Source organism: Penicillium lagena, assembly GCF_028827675.1.
Source record: "Penicillium lagena strain IBT 129212 chromosome Unknown utg000007l_segment0_segment0, whole genome shotgun sequence".
Taxonomy (NCBI): Eukaryota; Fungi; Ascomycota; class Eurotiomycetes; order Eurotiales; family Aspergillaceae; genus Penicillium; species Penicillium lagena.
In genome coordinates, this window is record NW_026623228.1 from 92,685 (window position 1) to 110,512 (window position 17,828).

General features: G+C 53.4%; 8 protein-coding genes across 8 annotated transcripts; 1 reads left to right on the top strand and 7 right to left on the bottom strand.

Moving 5' to 3' along the window:
• Positions 1-474: 474 nt before the first annotated feature.
• On the bottom strand, positions 475-2,361 carry N7510_009519 (Amidase; the record flags this gene model as incomplete). The annotated part of the gene is made up of 6 exons (XM_056981444.1): positions 475-590; positions 651-738; positions 787-1,641; positions 1,692-1,844; positions 1,893-2,015; positions 2,074-2,361. The coding sequence occupies 6 exons, from the start codon at positions 2,359-2,361 to the stop codon at positions 475-477; spliced, it is 1,623 nt and encodes a 540-aa protein (XP_056829280.1).
• A 317-nt stretch (positions 2,362-2,678) lies between these two features.
• On the bottom strand, positions 2,679-4,153 carry N7510_009520 (alcohol dehydrogenase; the record flags this gene model as incomplete). The annotated part of the gene is made up of 8 exons (XM_056981445.1): positions 2,679-2,731; positions 2,790-2,928; positions 3,001-3,035; positions 3,154-3,576; positions 3,628-3,708; positions 3,757-3,869; positions 3,925-3,969; positions 4,023-4,153. The coding sequence occupies 8 exons, from the start codon at positions 4,151-4,153 to the stop codon at positions 2,679-2,681; spliced, it is 1,020 nt and encodes a 339-aa protein (XP_056829281.1).
• An 842-nt stretch (positions 4,154-4,995) lies between these two features.
• N7510_009521 (uncharacterized protein) lies at positions 4,996-6,045 on the top strand (the record flags this gene model as incomplete). The annotated part of the gene is made up of 1 exon (XM_056981446.1): positions 4,996-6,045. One exon carries the CDS (start codon positions 4,996-4,998, stop codon positions 6,043-6,045), a length of 1,050 nt encoding a protein of 349 aa, XP_056829282.1.
• A 167-nt stretch (positions 6,046-6,212) lies between these two features.
• On the bottom strand, positions 6,213-7,732 carry akr1 (putative aldehyde reductase (AKR1); the record flags this gene model as incomplete). The annotated part of the gene is made up of 10 exons (XM_056981447.1): positions 6,213-6,286; positions 6,343-6,506; positions 6,561-6,676; positions 6,726-6,854; positions 6,905-6,969; positions 7,019-7,241; positions 7,309-7,393; positions 7,465-7,478; positions 7,528-7,615; positions 7,686-7,732. 10 exons carry the CDS (start codon positions 7,730-7,732, stop codon positions 6,213-6,215), a joined length of 1,005 nt encoding a protein of 334 aa, XP_056829283.1.
• A 761-nt stretch (positions 7,733-8,493) lies between these two features.
• N7510_009523 (S53 family peptidase) lies at positions 8,494-10,631 on the bottom strand (the record flags this gene model as incomplete). The annotated part of the gene is made up of 5 exons (XM_056981448.1): positions 8,494-9,601; positions 9,657-9,777; positions 9,827-10,047; positions 10,101-10,364; positions 10,426-10,631. 5 exons carry the CDS (start codon positions 10,629-10,631, stop codon positions 8,494-8,496), a joined length of 1,920 nt encoding a protein of 639 aa, XP_056829284.1.
• A 218-nt stretch (positions 10,632-10,849) lies between these two features.
• N7510_009524 (uncharacterized protein) lies at positions 10,850-11,170 on the bottom strand (the record flags this gene model as incomplete). The annotated part of the gene is made up of 1 exon (XM_056981449.1): positions 10,850-11,170. One exon carries the CDS (start codon positions 11,168-11,170, stop codon positions 10,850-10,852), a length of 321 nt encoding a protein of 106 aa, XP_056829285.1.
• Positions 11,171-12,861: 1,691 nt separating this feature from the next.
• fos-1 (sensor histidine kinase/response regulator Fos-1/TcsA) lies at positions 12,862-15,021 on the bottom strand (the record flags this gene model as incomplete). The annotated part of the gene is made up of 1 exon (XM_056981450.1): positions 12,862-15,021. The coding sequence occupies one exon, from the start codon at positions 15,019-15,021 to the stop codon at positions 12,862-12,864; it is 2,160 nt and encodes a 719-aa protein (XP_056829286.1).
• A 1,099-nt stretch (positions 15,022-16,120) lies between these two features.
• Positions 16,121-17,290, bottom strand: N7510_009526 (FAD-dependent oxidoreductase; the record flags this gene model as incomplete). Its single annotated transcript, XM_056981451.1, has 3 exons — positions 16,121-16,409; positions 16,465-16,862; positions 16,916-17,290. The coding sequence occupies 3 exons, from the start codon at positions 17,288-17,290 to the stop codon at positions 16,121-16,123; spliced, it is 1,062 nt and encodes a 353-aa protein (XP_056829287.1).
• Positions 17,291-17,828: the final 538 nt, after the last annotated feature.

The window sequence follows — 17,828 nt, forward strand, 5'->3', positions numbered from 1 at the left end:
GCCAATTTAATCGGATTCTGTTCCGTGCCAATTCGGGACTAACTCCAACCTAGAGATATACATTGTCGTCCACATTTCCTTCTAGAATATAATTTCGGGGCACGAACTAGACTCGCAACAATTCTGGTGAGCCCTGAATAACCAACTTGCCTCTCATCCGCCCAAGAAGGTATTGGCATCACTGTTGGCAATAGGTGTAATCTAATACATGTCAGCTACATGTGTGTGCGTCTGCGGGGTTTGCGGAATCTGATGTACTGTATGAAGATGAATCACCGATCAAGAAACACGTCATGGAGTATATTCTGCGTGTTTCTATAAGTTACACTCCAGCTATCTGACTCAGCTGTCTCTCATTCTGCGAAATATGAACCCCTACGCACTGACAGACGCCACCGTCGATTTATCATCTGTTCAGCTTTGAATGGCCTCTTTGGGATTTCAATGAGAACTGGCTCCACCGCGAAAGTGGTTTCATTCGGCGAGAACCCTAGAAACCGTCGCTGCAACTACCAACAATTCCTCTTCACGCATATTCCTCCCAACAACCTGCACACAGCAGGGAGCTCCTTCAACCGCATCCGCCGTGTCTTTACTCTGTAGTTAGAATATGGAGCTAAAAGCGTTAGAAATTCATGGAAAACACTCACACGGTGGCTTATACTCGACATCATCACGAGCAAAGGCCGCATCGAGACCTTTTTCGGCCTTGCCATATGGGATGATACATCCCGGATACTCATGTCTGTGAGCTGAAGCCAGTCAAGCAATCCAATATTAACTTACGTCCATTACATTCCACATGACTGTATAGGGGACAAAGCCAAAAAGATCATGTGGCTGGGCAGTCCCTTGGTAGCCTGGCATGATAATCGCATCTATGTTAGCCTTCACTATTAGTGAGCGGAATGCCTCCTTGAACTTCTGTCGCTCTTCATTCAAGTCGTACAGCGCCTGGAGTGTCATTGGTGCGGGATCGTACTGCATGTACTCGTGCGGCAAGGCCGTTGATGCCAATGCCGGGATGACAGGTTCCCCACTAGCAGCAATATGTTTGAACGGTGTGTTTGCAGGGTCCATGGAAAACATGCGAAACGCCAACGCGCAGGCGTCCCGGATGGAGGGGGTGGTCAGCGGCACAACTTCATGTCCCGCCGCTCGCAGCTTGTCGGCAGCATGTGTCAGGGTCCGCAAAACTGGAGGATGCAGCGGAAAATGGGGATCCTCTTGGATCAGCCCCAATCGCAGCGTGCACTTCGGCGCTACCGAGCGCCATGGGGCAAAAATTACCGAGGAGTCAGCTTGCCAGGGATCTGCATTCGTCACCACGCGCATCAACAGCTCCAAGTCTCTCACTGATGTTGCCAACGGACCGGCGCAAGCTTTGATTCCTGCCAGGCCACCACGCGCGGAGCTAGTCTGCCCCCCGTACGGAATGCGATCAGCAGAAGGCTTCAAGGCAAATGTTCCATTGCAGATTGCAGGGATTCGAATCGAACCTGCGATATCGGTTCCAATGCCCAACACGGAGCCTCTCATCGCAATGAGCGCGCCCTCTCCACCCGAAGATCCGCCCGCATTTAGATTGGATCGATGCGGGTTAAGAGTTCGCCCGAAAACATGGTTATGGGAGTCTGCTGCCTGGAGGGGATTTAGCACTACTTCATGGCTTGTACGGGAGACAAATTTACCATCATCGTCTGTGGGATGTTCGTCTTTACATAAGGAACCGCCCCCAGTTTCTGCAGGATTTGAACCATGGCGGAATTGGATTGCATAGGCCCATTCTTGATGAAGGAAGTGAACCCAATCGAGGAGGGGATACCTTCGATGTTGAAACAATCCTATTGACGGTGTTAATAGATCCATTCAGAATTTATACTCTCCATTACCTTGAAACTGATTGGCAAGCCATGCAAAGGTCCGATGGGGTTTCCCGTGCGCTGCATTTCCTCGTCCAGATGCTTTGCATGCTCAAGGGCACGGTTAAAAAACATTTCCGTCAGACAATGTGTCTATCATGAGTCCATTAACAATCAAACTCGTACGAGCGTTCTGTAGTGGGTAACATACCACCTGCTGGGCGATGGCAGCGCGAATGCAAAAGGCCTCGGTCACTTCGTAGGCTGATAACTCCTGGTGGTGGATCTTTTCAAGCAGAGCTGTGGCATCATACTTCTCCGTAATTTCCATCTGCTTGGGCGACAAGAGACCACACTGGCGAGGTACATCGAGCACATTGGTGGACTTGGTCGGCGAGATATCCGTATACTCGGCTGACAGACGCCAAGCTGGTGGGATCTGGGTGGCGACCTCGGCCTGCTTCTGCTTCACGATCTCAGTCCAGCTTTCAATTGTCATAGTGGATGTTTTGGTGTCCGGGAGGCGATAGGACTGGGAGATTGGTGTTGGGGGAAGGACGGAAAGAGTTGGGAATTTAGGGTATTTATGCGGGGAGAGAACGCGGATACGGGACCAGGAGGCAACTGCCGGTCTATAAACCGGACTTGGGTAAGCGTAGATGAGAGAAACAGAATCGTTCGTTTTTTATTCTGATTGCTCTGGTGTTCGACTACTATCTCCGTGCCCAGGCAGCGACTCGCCGGCCAATCAGCGCGAATAGCGCGGTGTATGCAGGAGCCGCTAGCGAACTACCGTACCTAAACCATCCGATTGCATTAATCCATCGTGATCACGGCGCGGAACCGGACACTCCCCTGGCGCATGGCCTCTGTGAAACGGTCAGCGGCCGATCAAACCCTAGATCAAGCCTTGAGACGGAAACTCACCGAAGGCTTCGCGGGCTTTCTCCAGCGGGAAGGTCTCCACCATGCAGTTGATGCCCTCCAGTTCCGTAAATTGGATGGCCTCCTCGGAGTCAATCGCGTGACCGCTAGGCCATCCATGGATCGACAGGCCGCGTTGGATCTGCACGGTCAATGTCAGCCATCTCGACCACCTTGTAGGAATCCCGGATCAGTATCGGGTAGGTCCACCCACCATCGGTCGCGTATCAATGGATACTTCTCCCGGGACTACGCCGCGTGTCAGCCTCTCTCTCTCTCTCTCTCTCTCTCTCTCTCTCTCTCTCTCTCTCTCTCTCTCTCGCTCTGTCTGTCTGTCTGTCTCAGTGATTGGCACAGAACTCCTTACCTGCCAGTATCAACAACTTGCCCATAATACCGAGCCCGTTCACCAGAGGCGAGATGACTTGGGCGTTGGGCGCTGTGGCGACGATGAGGGAAGCACCTCCAAGCTTCTGCAGTGCCTGCGCCGCGTCTTCCTTGCTGCTATCGATGTATTCATGAGCACCCAGCTCCCGCACAAACTTTTCCTTCTTGGAATCCCGGGACAAAGCCACGACGCGGTAACCGAACCGGTTCGCATATTGAATGGCGAGGTGACCGAGACCGCCCAGTCCTTGAATGGCGACCGTAGATCCCGGGGGGACATTCATTCGGCGCATCGAGTTGAAGACGGTGACACCGGCGCAGAGAATCGGGGCGTATTTAGCCGCATCCACGTGTTCGGGAATGCGGACGCCTGCTTCCGCCCGAAGGATACAGTATTGGGCATCTAGTCTTCAGTCAGTCGGCTCCAATGGTCAGGAGGGGACGCTAGCCGTACATCCGCCGCTCTTGGTCACGCCGTTGATAATGCCTAACTGGCACATTTGGAAATGGCCTTTGCGACAGGCCTGGCAGGTGCCTAGGAGTCCAGTTTAGTTCGATATCTCTACCCATTCCAAAGACGTACCGTCATGGCCGCCGTGCCAGGGTCCACCAACTCGGTCGCCGACCTTCCACTGGGAGACGTTATCGCCCAGCGCCGCCACGCGCCCGATGATCTCGTGGCCGGGAGTGACAGGGCTAGTTAATGGTGGTCAGTGGATGCATTGGAAATGATCGATCCGATAACTCGTACAATTGGCCCTTCATTCCATGGACTTGTGCGATCGTGTCGGAGAAGCTACGCAGGGTCAGACCAAGCCATCACCACAGAAGGGACAGATAGGTACGCACCACACTCCGCAGGCCTCCACCTTGACCAGCACCTCGCCCGCACCGGGTGCTGTCATGGGAGTGTCCTCGATGGTCAGAGGACCACCGGCCTCTTTGAAGACTGCGTGCTTGTAAGTCGAGGGAAGAGTCATTGTGGATGGTTGTGATGGTGGTGGTGGTGAGTGTAGAATGGAAGAGAAAGAGTGAGAAAGAGTTGTTGGACTAACACACAACCCAGGGCATTTATATCCAGATCGAACTCTACATTGGTTACTCATCTCATAGATGTATATACCCCGACGGAGCTAACCGCATTCAGCCGGACCTTTAAGATCACCCGGAGATCGATGCTGTTATCGCCGGCACGCCGTTTAGGTAATTCAGCTGGCCCTTGGTCCGGCGGATTTGTGGGTCCGTACCGCTTCTCCTATTCGGACCTATGTTGTCGGTTTCCGTGATTGAATTTCATGGAGAATAATAGCAGCTAAATCCACCAGTCTGTGGCCAGGGATAGGGATCGTCACATAGGAAGATGGTTCTCTGAATTCAATGTCTATACACCCTTGGTTTACTTACCCCCGATCCAAACAAGATATTTTCCCTCTTGTGGTTTATGTGTATTTAAGCGTTAGCCAAGGCACACTTGCCTCACAATAACATGGGCTAACGAGTCTTAAGTGAAAATAATAAGATTCTCGCTTGTCAGATTCTCGCTTCAGAGTTCCTGTTGTGGTGCTGGCTTGGACCCCAAATTTACACGAACCATTGCATTATTGGACCTCCGTCGGCAACTCTTGCCAGCGCGTCCGGGAGCCTTCGTGCTGAGCTGCATACTAATAAAATATTATGTAAGATCATCTACCAGGTAACTATCTTTCTGATGGGCACTGTGCATTCGACCATCGGTATTTAAGTAAGTGAAAGTCGGAACATATATTTCTCTGCTGACCCCTTCCTTTGGAAACTAGAGAATTAATGCCATCGAGCTCTCAGCATGTTATCACCAAATTCTTTCCTTATTCCCGCTTTTTTTTGGCTGCTTTCCCGGGCACTTGCGCAAAATGCAACTACGATAACCTCGGCAGGCTGTGTTGATCCCTCAGGATTCACGGCATGCATCAACGCGGCCGCCGACAAAGAAGCTACGTGCATCAACGCTGCCGGCAGCGACGTTGTGGTCCTTGCATGTGGATTGGCGAAAGAAGTGGACGAGATGCTATGCTACATGAGCGATTGCTGGAATAAAATATACTCTTGCGAATATCAATACTTGGTGTCAAGCTATCTCTTACAGCACACCACCGAAGTTAGCGTTCCTTTCTTTCCAGCCCCGGCCAATGCCCCTGGCGGCTGCTCATGCAATATGGGTGATGTGCTAGTCAATGCAACCACGAGCATCAGTCTCATTGAAAGCAAGTGTTCCAGTTACACGTTCTCCAGCTCGACCAAATTATCCGAGTGTCAGTGTTGTGCTCTTAGTGCAGCGCTGTCGGCGTATGTTGCCCTTGCCTATCTGCCCCTTCCAAAATATGTTCTGAATCATTTTTTGAATAGATTCTACGGAATCTGCCCTACCACCGACATGTCCCAGTTGAATATTGAGAGACTCACGGAGAAAGTCCGGGAATATAGCTCCATCGTGGGCAGCTGCCCCAATCTTGATGCCAGTATCTGCCTTGATCAATTTGGCATCGGATCCGCCGACCACGGTACATATGTCGACATCGCGAATCTCCCCTCTGGTGGGACTCAGAGCCTCAGCACCACGGAGGGATCTGGGCCCTTGACATCGCCGCCCGGGGGAGCGACCACCACAGTGAGTATCCTGGGTGTGACGTACTCGGTGACTGCAGCCACCTACAATGCCAACAATGTGGAGTCCGGAAGTGCCAGTAGCGCCACCGAAACATCGTCGTCCAGCGGATCTGCTACTAGTGACGGCAGCAATGACAGCCAGGGCAATGCGGGACAGTTGGCCTACAAAGCACCTCTATCGAGCATGTACCTGGCGATATTCTTCCTTATTTGGTTGGCTTGGCTGTGATGGACACTGGACGGACTATCTTATAGAGGGGAGGAAGCCACGTGCATCCGACTCCGGAATTTTATTCATGTACTCTGTTGGTCTCTATGGATATTTCTCCCATCAAGGAAAATACATGATGCGTTTACCTTGTTTCTTTTATATTTTAATATGGGACAATGTCCTGCTTAAACAATGACCTTGTGGCCAGCAGACTGCTCCTCGGGCTCACCAAAAATGTTGATGTTCCAACGCGGCTTGTCTGTATGGTGTTAGGCACATCAAAACGCTGGCTGGTCACTGGGGTGTAAAACATACTGGCAGTGAGAGGGGTGTTGAAGCGCCTCCGGTCCTTGCCCAGAGCGCTGACCTTCTGGATCTCCTCCGGGGTAAGCTCCACCTCCTTGAAGTTGTCACGGATGCGCGACGGCGTAACCGACTTGGGGATGACACTGTGGCCACCGACCTGGGACCAGGCGAGGCTGGAAGAAGGTTAGCACGAGCAGTTGAAAACTGAAGGGCATCAATAAGCGTACATGACGTGAGCACCGGTGACCTCGCTGCCAGTGCGCTTGGAAACCGACTCGGCGACTTCCTTGACCTCAGGGCGAGTGATAAGCAGCGGAAGACCGAGCATATTGTTACCGAAGGCCTGGGAAGATTAGTAATGTTCTCCTGAGGGGGACGGCGGTGATCCATACAGAGTACGCGGTGATGTGGATGCCCTTCTGTTGGCAGTATTCAATCAAGTCATTGCTCTGGAGCACGGGGTGGCGCTCAATCTGGTTAGCAGCGGGCACGACACCGGTGCCCTTGATGAGGGCCTCGAGCTATCGGTGCGGTCAGAACGGACCCCACGGTTTATGGGAGGGAGACGAACGTGAGGAATGGTGTGGTTGGAGACACCGACGGAGCGGACTTTGCTCTTGGGGAGCTGGGTCATGGCTGGAGGATGTGAGTTTGGGCTATCCACGATGTCCTGGGGGCTACCTACCCTTCCAGGTGTCGACAATGGACACGCCATCGTCAATGACAACATCGCCACCCTCAATGGTGCTGTTGGCAATCAGAGGGAAGTAGTCATCGCCCTTCTGGAAGGCGACGGGCCAGTGCACCAGGTACAGGTCCAGGTAGTCGAGCTCCAGCTCAGCCAGGCACGCGTCCAGCGACGCCTCGACAACCTCCGGGCGGTGCTGGCTGTTCCACAACTTCGACGTCTATTTCCACGAAAAAAAATATTAGCGTACAAGTTCCGTCGATACAGACCCGTCGGGGCAACCTTACGATGAACAGGTCCTCACGCTTCAGGCCAGGAATATCCTGGAAGGCGCGCTTGATGCCGGCGGCAACCTCGCGCTGGTTCTGGTAGCTGGAAACGAGAGTAGTCAGTATCGGTCTCTCAAGGACTGTTGCGACCGTGAAGGGATCCGGATAGCATACATCGTGGCGAGATCCTACGACGCGTCAGCATTGTTTGCGCTGTGGGACGATCGATCAACATACCAGGTGACGGTAGCCCGCCTTCAGGGCCTCGTAGACAGCCTCACCAACCTGGCCGGGAGCCGACTGCCAGGTGCCAAATCCCAGCTGGCTATAATGCTCGTCAGAATTGAGCTGGAAACGTGGCGTGGGGGTCGTTATAGCATGGAGCAAGCACTTACGGGATCTGGTGGCCGGTGTTGAGGGTGACCTTCTTGCCTAGAGACATAATGTGGGAGAAACGGGTATATGAGGATATGGTAGTAACTGGTAGTAAGTGAGAGGAGTAGGGAGAGTATGGGAAAGAGAAAGAGAACACCGGGGCATCCCCGATTAATAAATAAATACACAGGTTCTGATTCCCCTCGGTGGAGACAAGGAGGGGCAGCGTGGGGTGTTAGACAGAGAGGGAGAAGATTCCAGAGAGTAGTACTGCTAAGGTAGGTAGGATATACTATAGGACAAAAAATTACTTCACCAGTCCGTACCGAGCTATACATCCTATCTCCTGTCATCGGTGCTTGCTCAACGCAATTTACAAATTTTCTGGGCACGACTAGGTATCTTCCCACGGCCATGATGTCACGGGTTTTTTTATCCGTAGAATTAGCCGACGGGACCGAGGGGCACTAGACCGCGTCCAGAAAGTGGGCGCCGAGAAAAAAGATTAATAATTCTCTAATACATGCAGTAACTATTCTTTCTCCCCTCCGATCGGACATCCACCGAGCCCGAGGCCCGGCCGGAGCGATCGCGCCGATAGGATCGAGGCGGTGGCGCGTCGGGGGAACTTTCGGTCGACTATGAGGACCTCGACGGATGCCACGCAGCCTGGGTGCTTTTGACCTTCTTACTACCATTAATAGTCGCCATGCAGTTACAGAGTCCGATGGAAATCAAAGTTGGCAATCATAGTCAAAGAGTGAGATTGATTAAGGTGTACTATATGCAAGATCAACCGTCGAGGTCCATCTCAATGCCCGGAGCTCTCTAGCTCATGAAGACTTTCAGCAGGGCAGGGTAGTTGGGCGTGCCCAGTCCAGTAACGGGGTCCCAGCCCTCGGTAGCATTGAAGCCGTTGGTACCGCAGCCCGCGTTGTTACCGGAGGTGATATCGAAGAAGGCCTCTGGGTGTGCGTACAAGGTAGGGTTGACGAAGCCCAGGGTCTTCTTGCCGGCTGCCAGACGCTCCTCGTTAATCCGGGTGAGGATGGAAGCGAACACAGGCGATGAGGCAGAGGTACCACCAATCGAGGTGGGAGCACCCGCGTTGAAGATGATCACGTTATCGCCAATGGCAGAGACGTCGGGATAGGCGCGGCCAATGCGGTTGTAGATACCGCCATTGGCGCCAAAGCTGTTGTTGTTGACGCTCTCGTAGTAGGGGTAGGTGGGCTGGGCCTTGTTGAAATAGTCCTTCACAGCCTGCGCCTGGTAATTAGGCCGCTCGTAGATGTTGCTGAAACCACCACCCGATGGGAAACGCGACACAGCCACCTCATTGCTGCCCTTGGCACTAGCGCCCGTGGGAAGGTAAGTCGCGCCCACAGCCGTCAGATACGGGCAGGTGGCAGGGAAGTCAGGGGCAAAGATTTGGCCATCCTTGCCCAAACAATTGCTAGGAGTAGGATCCCCACCACGACCGGCCACACCAGAGTCACCCGAGGCGACCACAACCGATACACCCTGGAGACCAAGCTTCATGAACTCCTGGCACTGGCGACGCTGATAAGAGATGGGAAGGTCGGCCTCGGCGCTGCCGTACGAGATGGAGATGACATTGGTCGGCTTATAGACGCCACACATCAGCTTACCCTTGTATCCGTTGGGGTCCGGATACTTCGGGTCAAGAGGCGAGATTTCGCTGCAATAGGAGCCATCGATGGCATCCAGGAAGGTGTTGAGGAAACCCCGGAAAGTGTAGTCGTTCTCGTAGTGCATATCGTCAGTCTGGAAGAGCACCGAGTTCTGCGGCCAGATGATGGGGTATGAGATCTGGAAGTCCAAGTCCGATTCGGGACCAGCGTTCGTCACCGTGGTCGGTGCCGTGGCGCCATCAACGGCCTTGAGGATGGGGTGAGTGCCCGAAGGGATATTCCTAATAAACCATTAGCAGAAGTATTGGGCCGATCAAAACAGGCTAAATAACATACATCGCCAGCGTGGTGAAGAACAAGTCCAAGTCGTCTTGGGCGTAGACATCACCAATGTCCTCGAAAATGCCTAGCTCGTTGCCCTTGGTGGATGTCGTACCCTCGGGGATGTTATACAATTCTGCTTCGCTTGAGTCTATATCCAGGTATCGCCAGTCTGGGGAACTTACGCTTGATACAGGCCGGGGTGACGGCAACGTCACAAAGGTCAAGAAGGTTGTCCAAGAGCTGCTCGATGGACACCGTAAGTTTTTCAATGATAGGGGGCAGGCCGTTGAAACCACGTTTCTGGAGACTGCGGCGGGCCTTAGAAATGCCATTCACCTCGCGCAGGGCAATGCCCGGGGTGATGTAGTCAATGTGGTCACGCAGGTGGTGCGGGACGTGGTATCTAATTCACAGAATTAGCCAGATATACGATCAGATCCCAAGGGCCAGCCTTACTCTCGGCACACGATATGGGAATTGCCAGTCTCCGCGTGGGAGTACATATAGTACTCGGCCTTGATCAGCTTCTCCACCTCCTCGGCATCTGCATCGAACTGAATCCATTGCTTGTTCACCGACTGTGAGATACGATCGGCCGGGATGCCGGATTCCTCCAGCCAGGAGCGGACGCCATCCACACTGTCCTTAGCAGGTGCAAACAGGTCGTGCACCTCCTCGACGGAGAGATGCTGCCCATAATTCGGGGAAAACGGATCCGACCTTTTGGATTCATGTCAGTTGCCGGCTTTGTGTGGTGTTATGGATAGACCCGGTAACATACACATCCATGAGGAGGTCATGGCCATGGTCCAGGTTGGACTGGGTCAGCCCGATTCTCACGGGAAGCAACGTCTTGCCATCCAATCTCGTACCCTCAATCCAGGAACTGGGGATCACATCACGACGTTCATGCAATTGGTAGTTGTGGGTAGCGGGCGCGGCCATCACAGTCGTGACCGCTCCCATGAGCAGGATGGAAGACTTCATTTTTCTGATCGAAACAGGTCCAGCTCAAACTCCCTTCAGCAGTCAAAGGCCGGATGAGGAACACTCCACCCCCGGACCAGGGGGCAGGAGCTTTATACCATCTGGTATAGCGGGCCCGGCTGTGCCTAGAGACCCATAGTTCTCCCAGATCGGACCTCACCTCGGTCCATGGCGTAATCGCGCCCAATAGGTCGTCTGCGTGGCTGACAACTCAAATTTCATGCCGACTCCTTTGGCTTGAGTGGTGGAACCGTGATAAACATCCACAGTGGGTCTAAACGGGGCCATATCACGCCCGTAGCGCAGCTGCATGTGGACGGGAACCACTCAACAGGAAGGTTGAAGAGCCGATCTGCTCCTGCTAAGACCGCGACGGGGCAGGACACGGGGTAGACCGAGCTTATGCGTCTGAGTCTTGGGGCTACACCGTCATCCAGCGCGCATGCAGCGTCCAGGAGGACCGTGATGCTCACATCCTTGAGGAGTTCGAGATATTGATGTATAATTATCCGTAGCTGATACAGCCATGGGAACGTCATGGTGTATGAAGAGATAGTTCGATGATACGTATCCGTAGTTCGTAATCGCAATCCTCCGATGATTTCAAATGATGTGGACGGACTAGTAGTTGTTAGCTCGCTCCCTGAACAGGGATGAGGATATCCTCCCGTCAACGACGATGGTCCACCCTGGGAAAAGGTTGACCTATCCTCCACTGGTTCCTGGACATCAATACCATAATTCATTCCATCAGGACGTCTCCCATCTTGACGCCCAGTCAAGCCACAGTCACAACGAAAGACAGCCTCGGGCGGCACACATTTACTGCCATGTGAATCCTGCGACCCCTACAAGAAGAGTAAGGCCCCTCCTCGTGCACAGACCAGTACGGCTCAGAATGCGCTCGGGACTTGGAAAAAGGGGGGACCCTGCAGTACTCCACAGGGCCGGGTTGTTGTTTAGTTGGTCCTGTCCATGGCTAGGCGTTCCGACACCTTTCTAAATCGGGCAAGGCGGTGTTGACTCCCAATCCCAATCCCTTCCCGTCCAACTCACTGATTCGGCCAGCTCCCGTCTCCGGCGGGGCCCATCTGTCGATCCTGATGAGATCCCCCTGAGACCCGTCCGCACAGTCTCGGGGGGCTAGGCTCCTTCCAGCCTGATCCAGTAACGTTAGCAGGCGCCCACTGATCTTCCACGCCGGCAGCGGGAGATCATAATTGAGGCGTACGTAGACAATCATTTCCAGTCAATACCTAACTAATCAGTCTGCGCAACATTAACTATTATTGAAATACAGGAATAAGGTATGCAGATGATGAGAGAGCATGGAAACGCTAGCGGAGGGTTACTGGGAGTTCATGATCTGCTATAATACAGGGTACCTCTACAAAATAAGTAATATCAAAACTAAAACCTTCGATCGGAAGTGTCTAGTTACGGGGTTGCAGTGCTTCTCGTCACCCCCTGCAGGCATCGATTTCCGAGACAGGAAGATGTCGGGGTCAATAGTTCCCTTGCTAGTAGTAACGTATTGTAGACTTGTACTAAAGTAGTTTCCACTGCCCCGCTTTCCCCGCACATGGCAATCCACCGAGACCTAGGCATCATCATTTGTTAACTAGAAACTAGACTATTGCAGTACAGTTGGGAGCCTTGGAGGTCTCGGTGGTCCTTGTGCATGCATACCCGCGGTCGCTCATGCTCTTTAGGAGCACCCGTGAGCTTTTAGTATTGTGGGAAGACAGCAAATTCGAGGAATATAGGAGGCTGTCAATCTTTAGAGGTCCACAATTCAAAGCTACCGCATGGACCGGTCCCAGCAGTAGTACAGTCCATAATTCTAGCCTGAGCTTGACATCAGCAGGCCCATCGGTTGCACACCATGGTTTCGCACAAACCGATTTCAAACACCGATGGCTACTGCTAGCTGGTTAGCTCGACATAAACGGAACCAAATCTGACAAAAAACAAAACACTTACCGGAAATATCACATGGATCAATACCCCTAGGTGCGATGACTCCGGTCCACCGGATTGCTCAGACCAGTTTCACGTGGTTTACTGAGGCTGTTGCCATCGATAATGACCTCATTCCCTCCGCCAGCTGATGACGGGTCTATTTCAACAACCGTCTAACAGACAACAGCGGCTGGTTTGGGGGAAGTGCGGGCTTGCGATTTTCACAGAGGCGCCTTGAGGCGAGTCGGTTGCAACTGTGCCCGCTAAATCAAGATCCTTCAAACCACTTCCAGAGCAGTTCGACCAACTGCTGGCGATGCAAGGGTTTCGCAATGTAGTCACTCATTCCCTTTGCCAAATAGGTCTCAGCATCTCCTTTCAGGGCATTCCCAGTAAGTGCGATGATGGGCAACTCGCTGTGGGTCAGGCGGATTTGCGCGGTGGCTTCTAAGCCGTCCATGATAGGCATGTTAATATCCATCAGAATCAGATTATATGCCAGTGGTTTCTGCTTCACCATCCGCACGGCTTCGGCGCCATCCCAAGCAGCATCGACTCGTTCGAAGCCCAGGCTGCTGAGCAGCTTGAGCATGATCGTTTGGTTCACCTTGTTGTCCTCAACGAGCAGTATGTGCTTTTGTGGCGCAATCTTCTGAAGCAAATCCGACGAATCGATATGTGTGCCGATCGCCGGCCAGATTCGGGGCCTCTCCTGGGGAACGGGCATGTCGACGCGACCCATTCTGGCTGTCGCCCAGAACACACTGCCAGGCCCATCAGGGTTCGAATGGAACCCCACCGCCCCTTCCATGAGTTCAGCCAAACTCTTGCAAATCGAAAGTCCCAGTCCGGTGCCCTGGTATCGCTTCGTCACAGTGTCTGCGAATCGGGTAAATGGTGTGAAGAGGGTGTTGATGGCATCCTCGGGAACACCGATCCCGGAGTCCACCACCTGGGTTGAGATGTTATACGTGTCTGGGTCATTTTCATCCACGGAGAAGGTGGTATCGACACGAACGTAGCCGCTTTCCGTGAACTTGATGGCATTGCTGACCAAATTCTGTAAAACTTGGCGGAATCGTAGAGGGTCACCTCTGACGATTTTAGGGAATTCGGGGCTGAGGGTGCTCTCCAGAACGACCCTAGGTTTCAGCGAAGACCTGCAGTTGCGGATAACCGCATTGACTACGCTGGGTATGTTGATTACATCCGCGTTCAGAGAGAAGGACCCGGACGACAATTTGGAGTAGTCCAGCACGTCATTAATGACCTGTAACAGAATGGCAGTTGAATCCTCGAGGACGGAGACGTACTCATTCTGCTCATCATTCAATGGCGTCCGAGTAAGCATGGTCAGCGCTAGCGACATCCCGTTCATTGGTGTCCGGATCTCGTGGCTCATGTTGGCCAAAAAATCGGTTTTCAGTTTTGAAGATTCCTCAAATGCATCAATCAAACGTGCCTCGGCGGCCTTGCGCTCGGTCAGGTCACGGGTCACCTTCACGAAGCCAACGTGCCGATCGAATTGATAGATGGGTGTGATCATGACGTTGGCCCAGAATCGACTCCCGTCTTTTCGATAGCGCCACCCTTCGTCCTCCACCTTGCCTTCCTGCAAACACACCTCCAGCTCCTTCGCAGGCTTGTTCTTCAGGCGATCCTCGCGGGAATAAAAGATCGAAAAGTGCTGGTCGATAATTTCAGTGGGCGTGTAGCCCTTGAGAATGGCAGCACCCGCATTCCATGTTGCAATGTAACCCCGTGTATCTAGCATAAAAATGGCATAGTCCTTCACCGTGTCGATCAAGACTTTGTATGTCTCGTTGAGGTATGTCTCGTTGAGGTATTTCTGCTCACTAATTGCCTTTGATACGGGCTGTCCGCGTTTGGAGTCCTGCGCTTCAAGGAGCGCGTATATCAGGACATCCCCCTCGTAGATCGGAGTCACCCGAAGTGAGAAGAATGCATCGCAGGCATTGACGTAGATAGGATCAATGGTCTGAACGGCTCGGGAGGTAAACGCCGCACCCAGGGCGCCGCTCAACAACGCGATGTCTGGTGCTGGAACCATGCACGGCGCTAGGTCATACACGCTGGCATGTAGAAGCTGCCCCCTAGTCGATTTAAACGTATCCAAGTGACTATCGGAGACCTCGGTGACCCGCAAGGAGCCGTTCAAGACGATGGTCGGGGTAGGAGTTCGACGATAGATCCGGCACATTGCGTCGTCGGCAGGGGTCGGGCATGCTGCCACGGGAGTGGCCTTGGTGGAGGCGATTGTATGGTCTTGCACTTTGACTCCGGAGTCCTGGTCATCCTGCCGCATGATCAAATCACTTTCCGACGGAGGCGTTGTAACCATGGCAAAATTGGTCGGCGGACAGTCTTCGCCAATATTGAGATGGAGCATCTGCTGATCCAAAACCATCGTCACTCAGGTCACGGCTGACCTGCCTCGTGGCAGGAACAGCACACAGGAAACGGAAGCGGCGTCTTTTGACTCATTCGACCCGGTCGCGATGTCAAAGTCCGTGGAACCCAAGAGAGCTGTGCGAGAAGCGGATCAAGCGAGTACCGGACGGTTCGAGATTTCCGACGCAGAAATAAGCAAACAAGGCAAGGCCAGTGTGAAAACAGGGCAGGATGTCGATCAATCTTCAAACCAACAGGCGACGACAGCAGAGATTTCCCCGGGAAGGGGGGTGGGGGGGGGGGGAGGGAGGGTGTGGTGGGTGGCTATTATTATTGTTAAATTTCCAAGAAGCAGTGCACACAGACACACTAAACCGGGCTTTTGACAAAGCAGATTGACTATCGAAGGCGAACCAGGCTCTGGGAGCGCTATGCTGGTCGATTACTGGCTGGCAAAAAGCGCCGTTGGGTTCTCCCCGCCGTGCCGTGCCAACGAGAATGCACAAACACCCAGTAGCGCCGGTGGGAGGAATTCAGTCTTTTTTCCCAGGACGGGCGCAAAGGAACCACGGTCAACCTTCCCGGATCGATCTGGGCCGACGGCTTGACGAGCAAGAGGCACGATAGGGAACTCTGGAACTCGAAGACCGGGTGGGCGGCGAGGAGGATAGGGGCTGGATAGACACCAATGACGTCATGCACACCGATTATTGTCTCGCCCTTTTCTGCCCCATGGATCAGCGGCGTCAACACAACGACGCTGGTCAATGCCAATCTCACGAGTGCCGTCTTTTTGGGGGGGGGGGGGGTTCTTCTTTTTGGTTCTAGTTGCGCGAGGGAGCAAAATACTCACGGTCCAGCTGGGTCACACAGGGTGGCGAAGAATCCAAGACAAACAAGCGATGCTAGTAGACTATTCCCCGGACGGAGGAGAGTAAGAGAGAGGTAGACGGTGAGGCAGAAGAGGATGACGAACACTAAGAACCAGGACAGGCGAAGGCACGTGCTGGGAGGTCATGAGTTCTCCTAAAGCCCTGGGAGAAAAGGAGAGAAGAAATATGTATATATATATATCATTTGCAGCGCGCATCAACACATAACTAAGACGTTGGGTTTCAGACAATAACGTTCTCGCGCTCGGTCTTCTCCACCATCTTGACCAACGCATCGGCAATCCCGTAGGAGAAGGCATACCCTCCTCCGCCGAACCCATAAGCTGATAGCACTGTGCGGCTCCCATGTACCTGCTCCGAGTCCAGGCGGAAGCCGCCTTTGCGCGATGGACGGATGCCGATGATGTGGCTCAGCTCATGTTCAGCAGGCTGTTCAGGGACAATCTCGGGGGCTAGACGATGAGCTCGGGCGATCTCGTCCCGCGCGATGTCCATGTCCACGTCTGGTGAGCTAAAAGAAACCAGCTGTTAGCCTCAGATGTTAACTTCAAGCGGGACTTTCTTACAGGCTGTCCTGCTGCTTGACGCCTCCCAAGACCACTCCCTGGGAGAATGGCCGGGGAATGATATATGTGTACTCCTTGCCGTTCCGGAAGTACAGCGTATGGCATCGATCGGTGCGCAGGAATACATTCTGCCCACGCTCAGGGAAGCAACGGTCATCCTGCACATCAGTCAAAGTCTTACTTCCCAGCCCGCTCGCATTGATAAACACCCGCGACCCTGGGAACATGTCGTACAGCTCCTGCAACGACTCCACTCGTTTCCGTATGAACCGACCGCCGAGTGATTTTACCAATTTTCCGAGATAGGGCATGTGTTTTGTGGGATCCGTCACGAGAGTCTCGTAAGCCCATGCACAGTTGAACTCCGAAGGATATTCTCCAGGGTTCAATTCGCGAAACTGTGAAGATGCAATGAGCAAGGATATCTGGAAACCCCGCGAGACATGCACACCTTGGATACGACAGTCTTGCCCCAGATCGCCGAGTCGGGCTTCGGTTCTTGCTCGAGGTATTCGCGAGCATCGACGACACTGACGCCCGATCTCGGGTCGTCCTGCGCCATCTTGAGCAACACGCGATGGGTCACGGCCTGGAAATACCGCTGGTCCGGAGTGATGCCGCCAGCAGCATGCCACGCCGCACCGGCCCATGCGGATGCGTAGTAGATATTCTGGTCACCCGGCAGATATTCGGCCACCAGCACGACCGAGAAGCCGTGAAGTAGCAATTGTCGGGCTGTCGCACACCCAATGATTCCCGCGCCTAAAACGACGACCGGCCGCTGGGAGAAGGGGGCATCGAACGTGGTGATGGCACTTTCATCCATGATGGCGATGAGCTGATACCGCGTGACAGAAGCCCGGGAACAATAGAAACAGCGGTAGCACGGCCCTGCGTATCGAGGGCGTTCAGAGCCCGTCGCCGAATGACGATACCCAGGGCATTATTTTGGCGTCTTGGGACGCTTTATATCGGCGATTTGACTCGTGACGATCATCCAGCAGCCCGTCAGTTCTTTTTTTTTTTTTCCCCCTACCAGGTATTATTATTGGGTGACGGAGCAAGTAGTACGGCGGATTGACCCGAATCGCGCAGCATTCCGAGCGTCGGATCCTCTGATAAACGCACGCTGGGCGGGTCAAGCCGCCACCCGGGGCCGGACAGCGGCAGTCCAGGCTTTAACTCCTCACCACATGCAACACCCTCTTCGCTCGCGTCATCCGGGGACTCTGGACCTACATACATAACTCTTGCACCACACCGATCAGGCTGTCACACGCAATTTCGCCCGACAGACCTGACCGATGTACCAAACTATGTCATAAAGCTGCCCGATCTCTTTATTCTGGCTATCCGATCTTTGC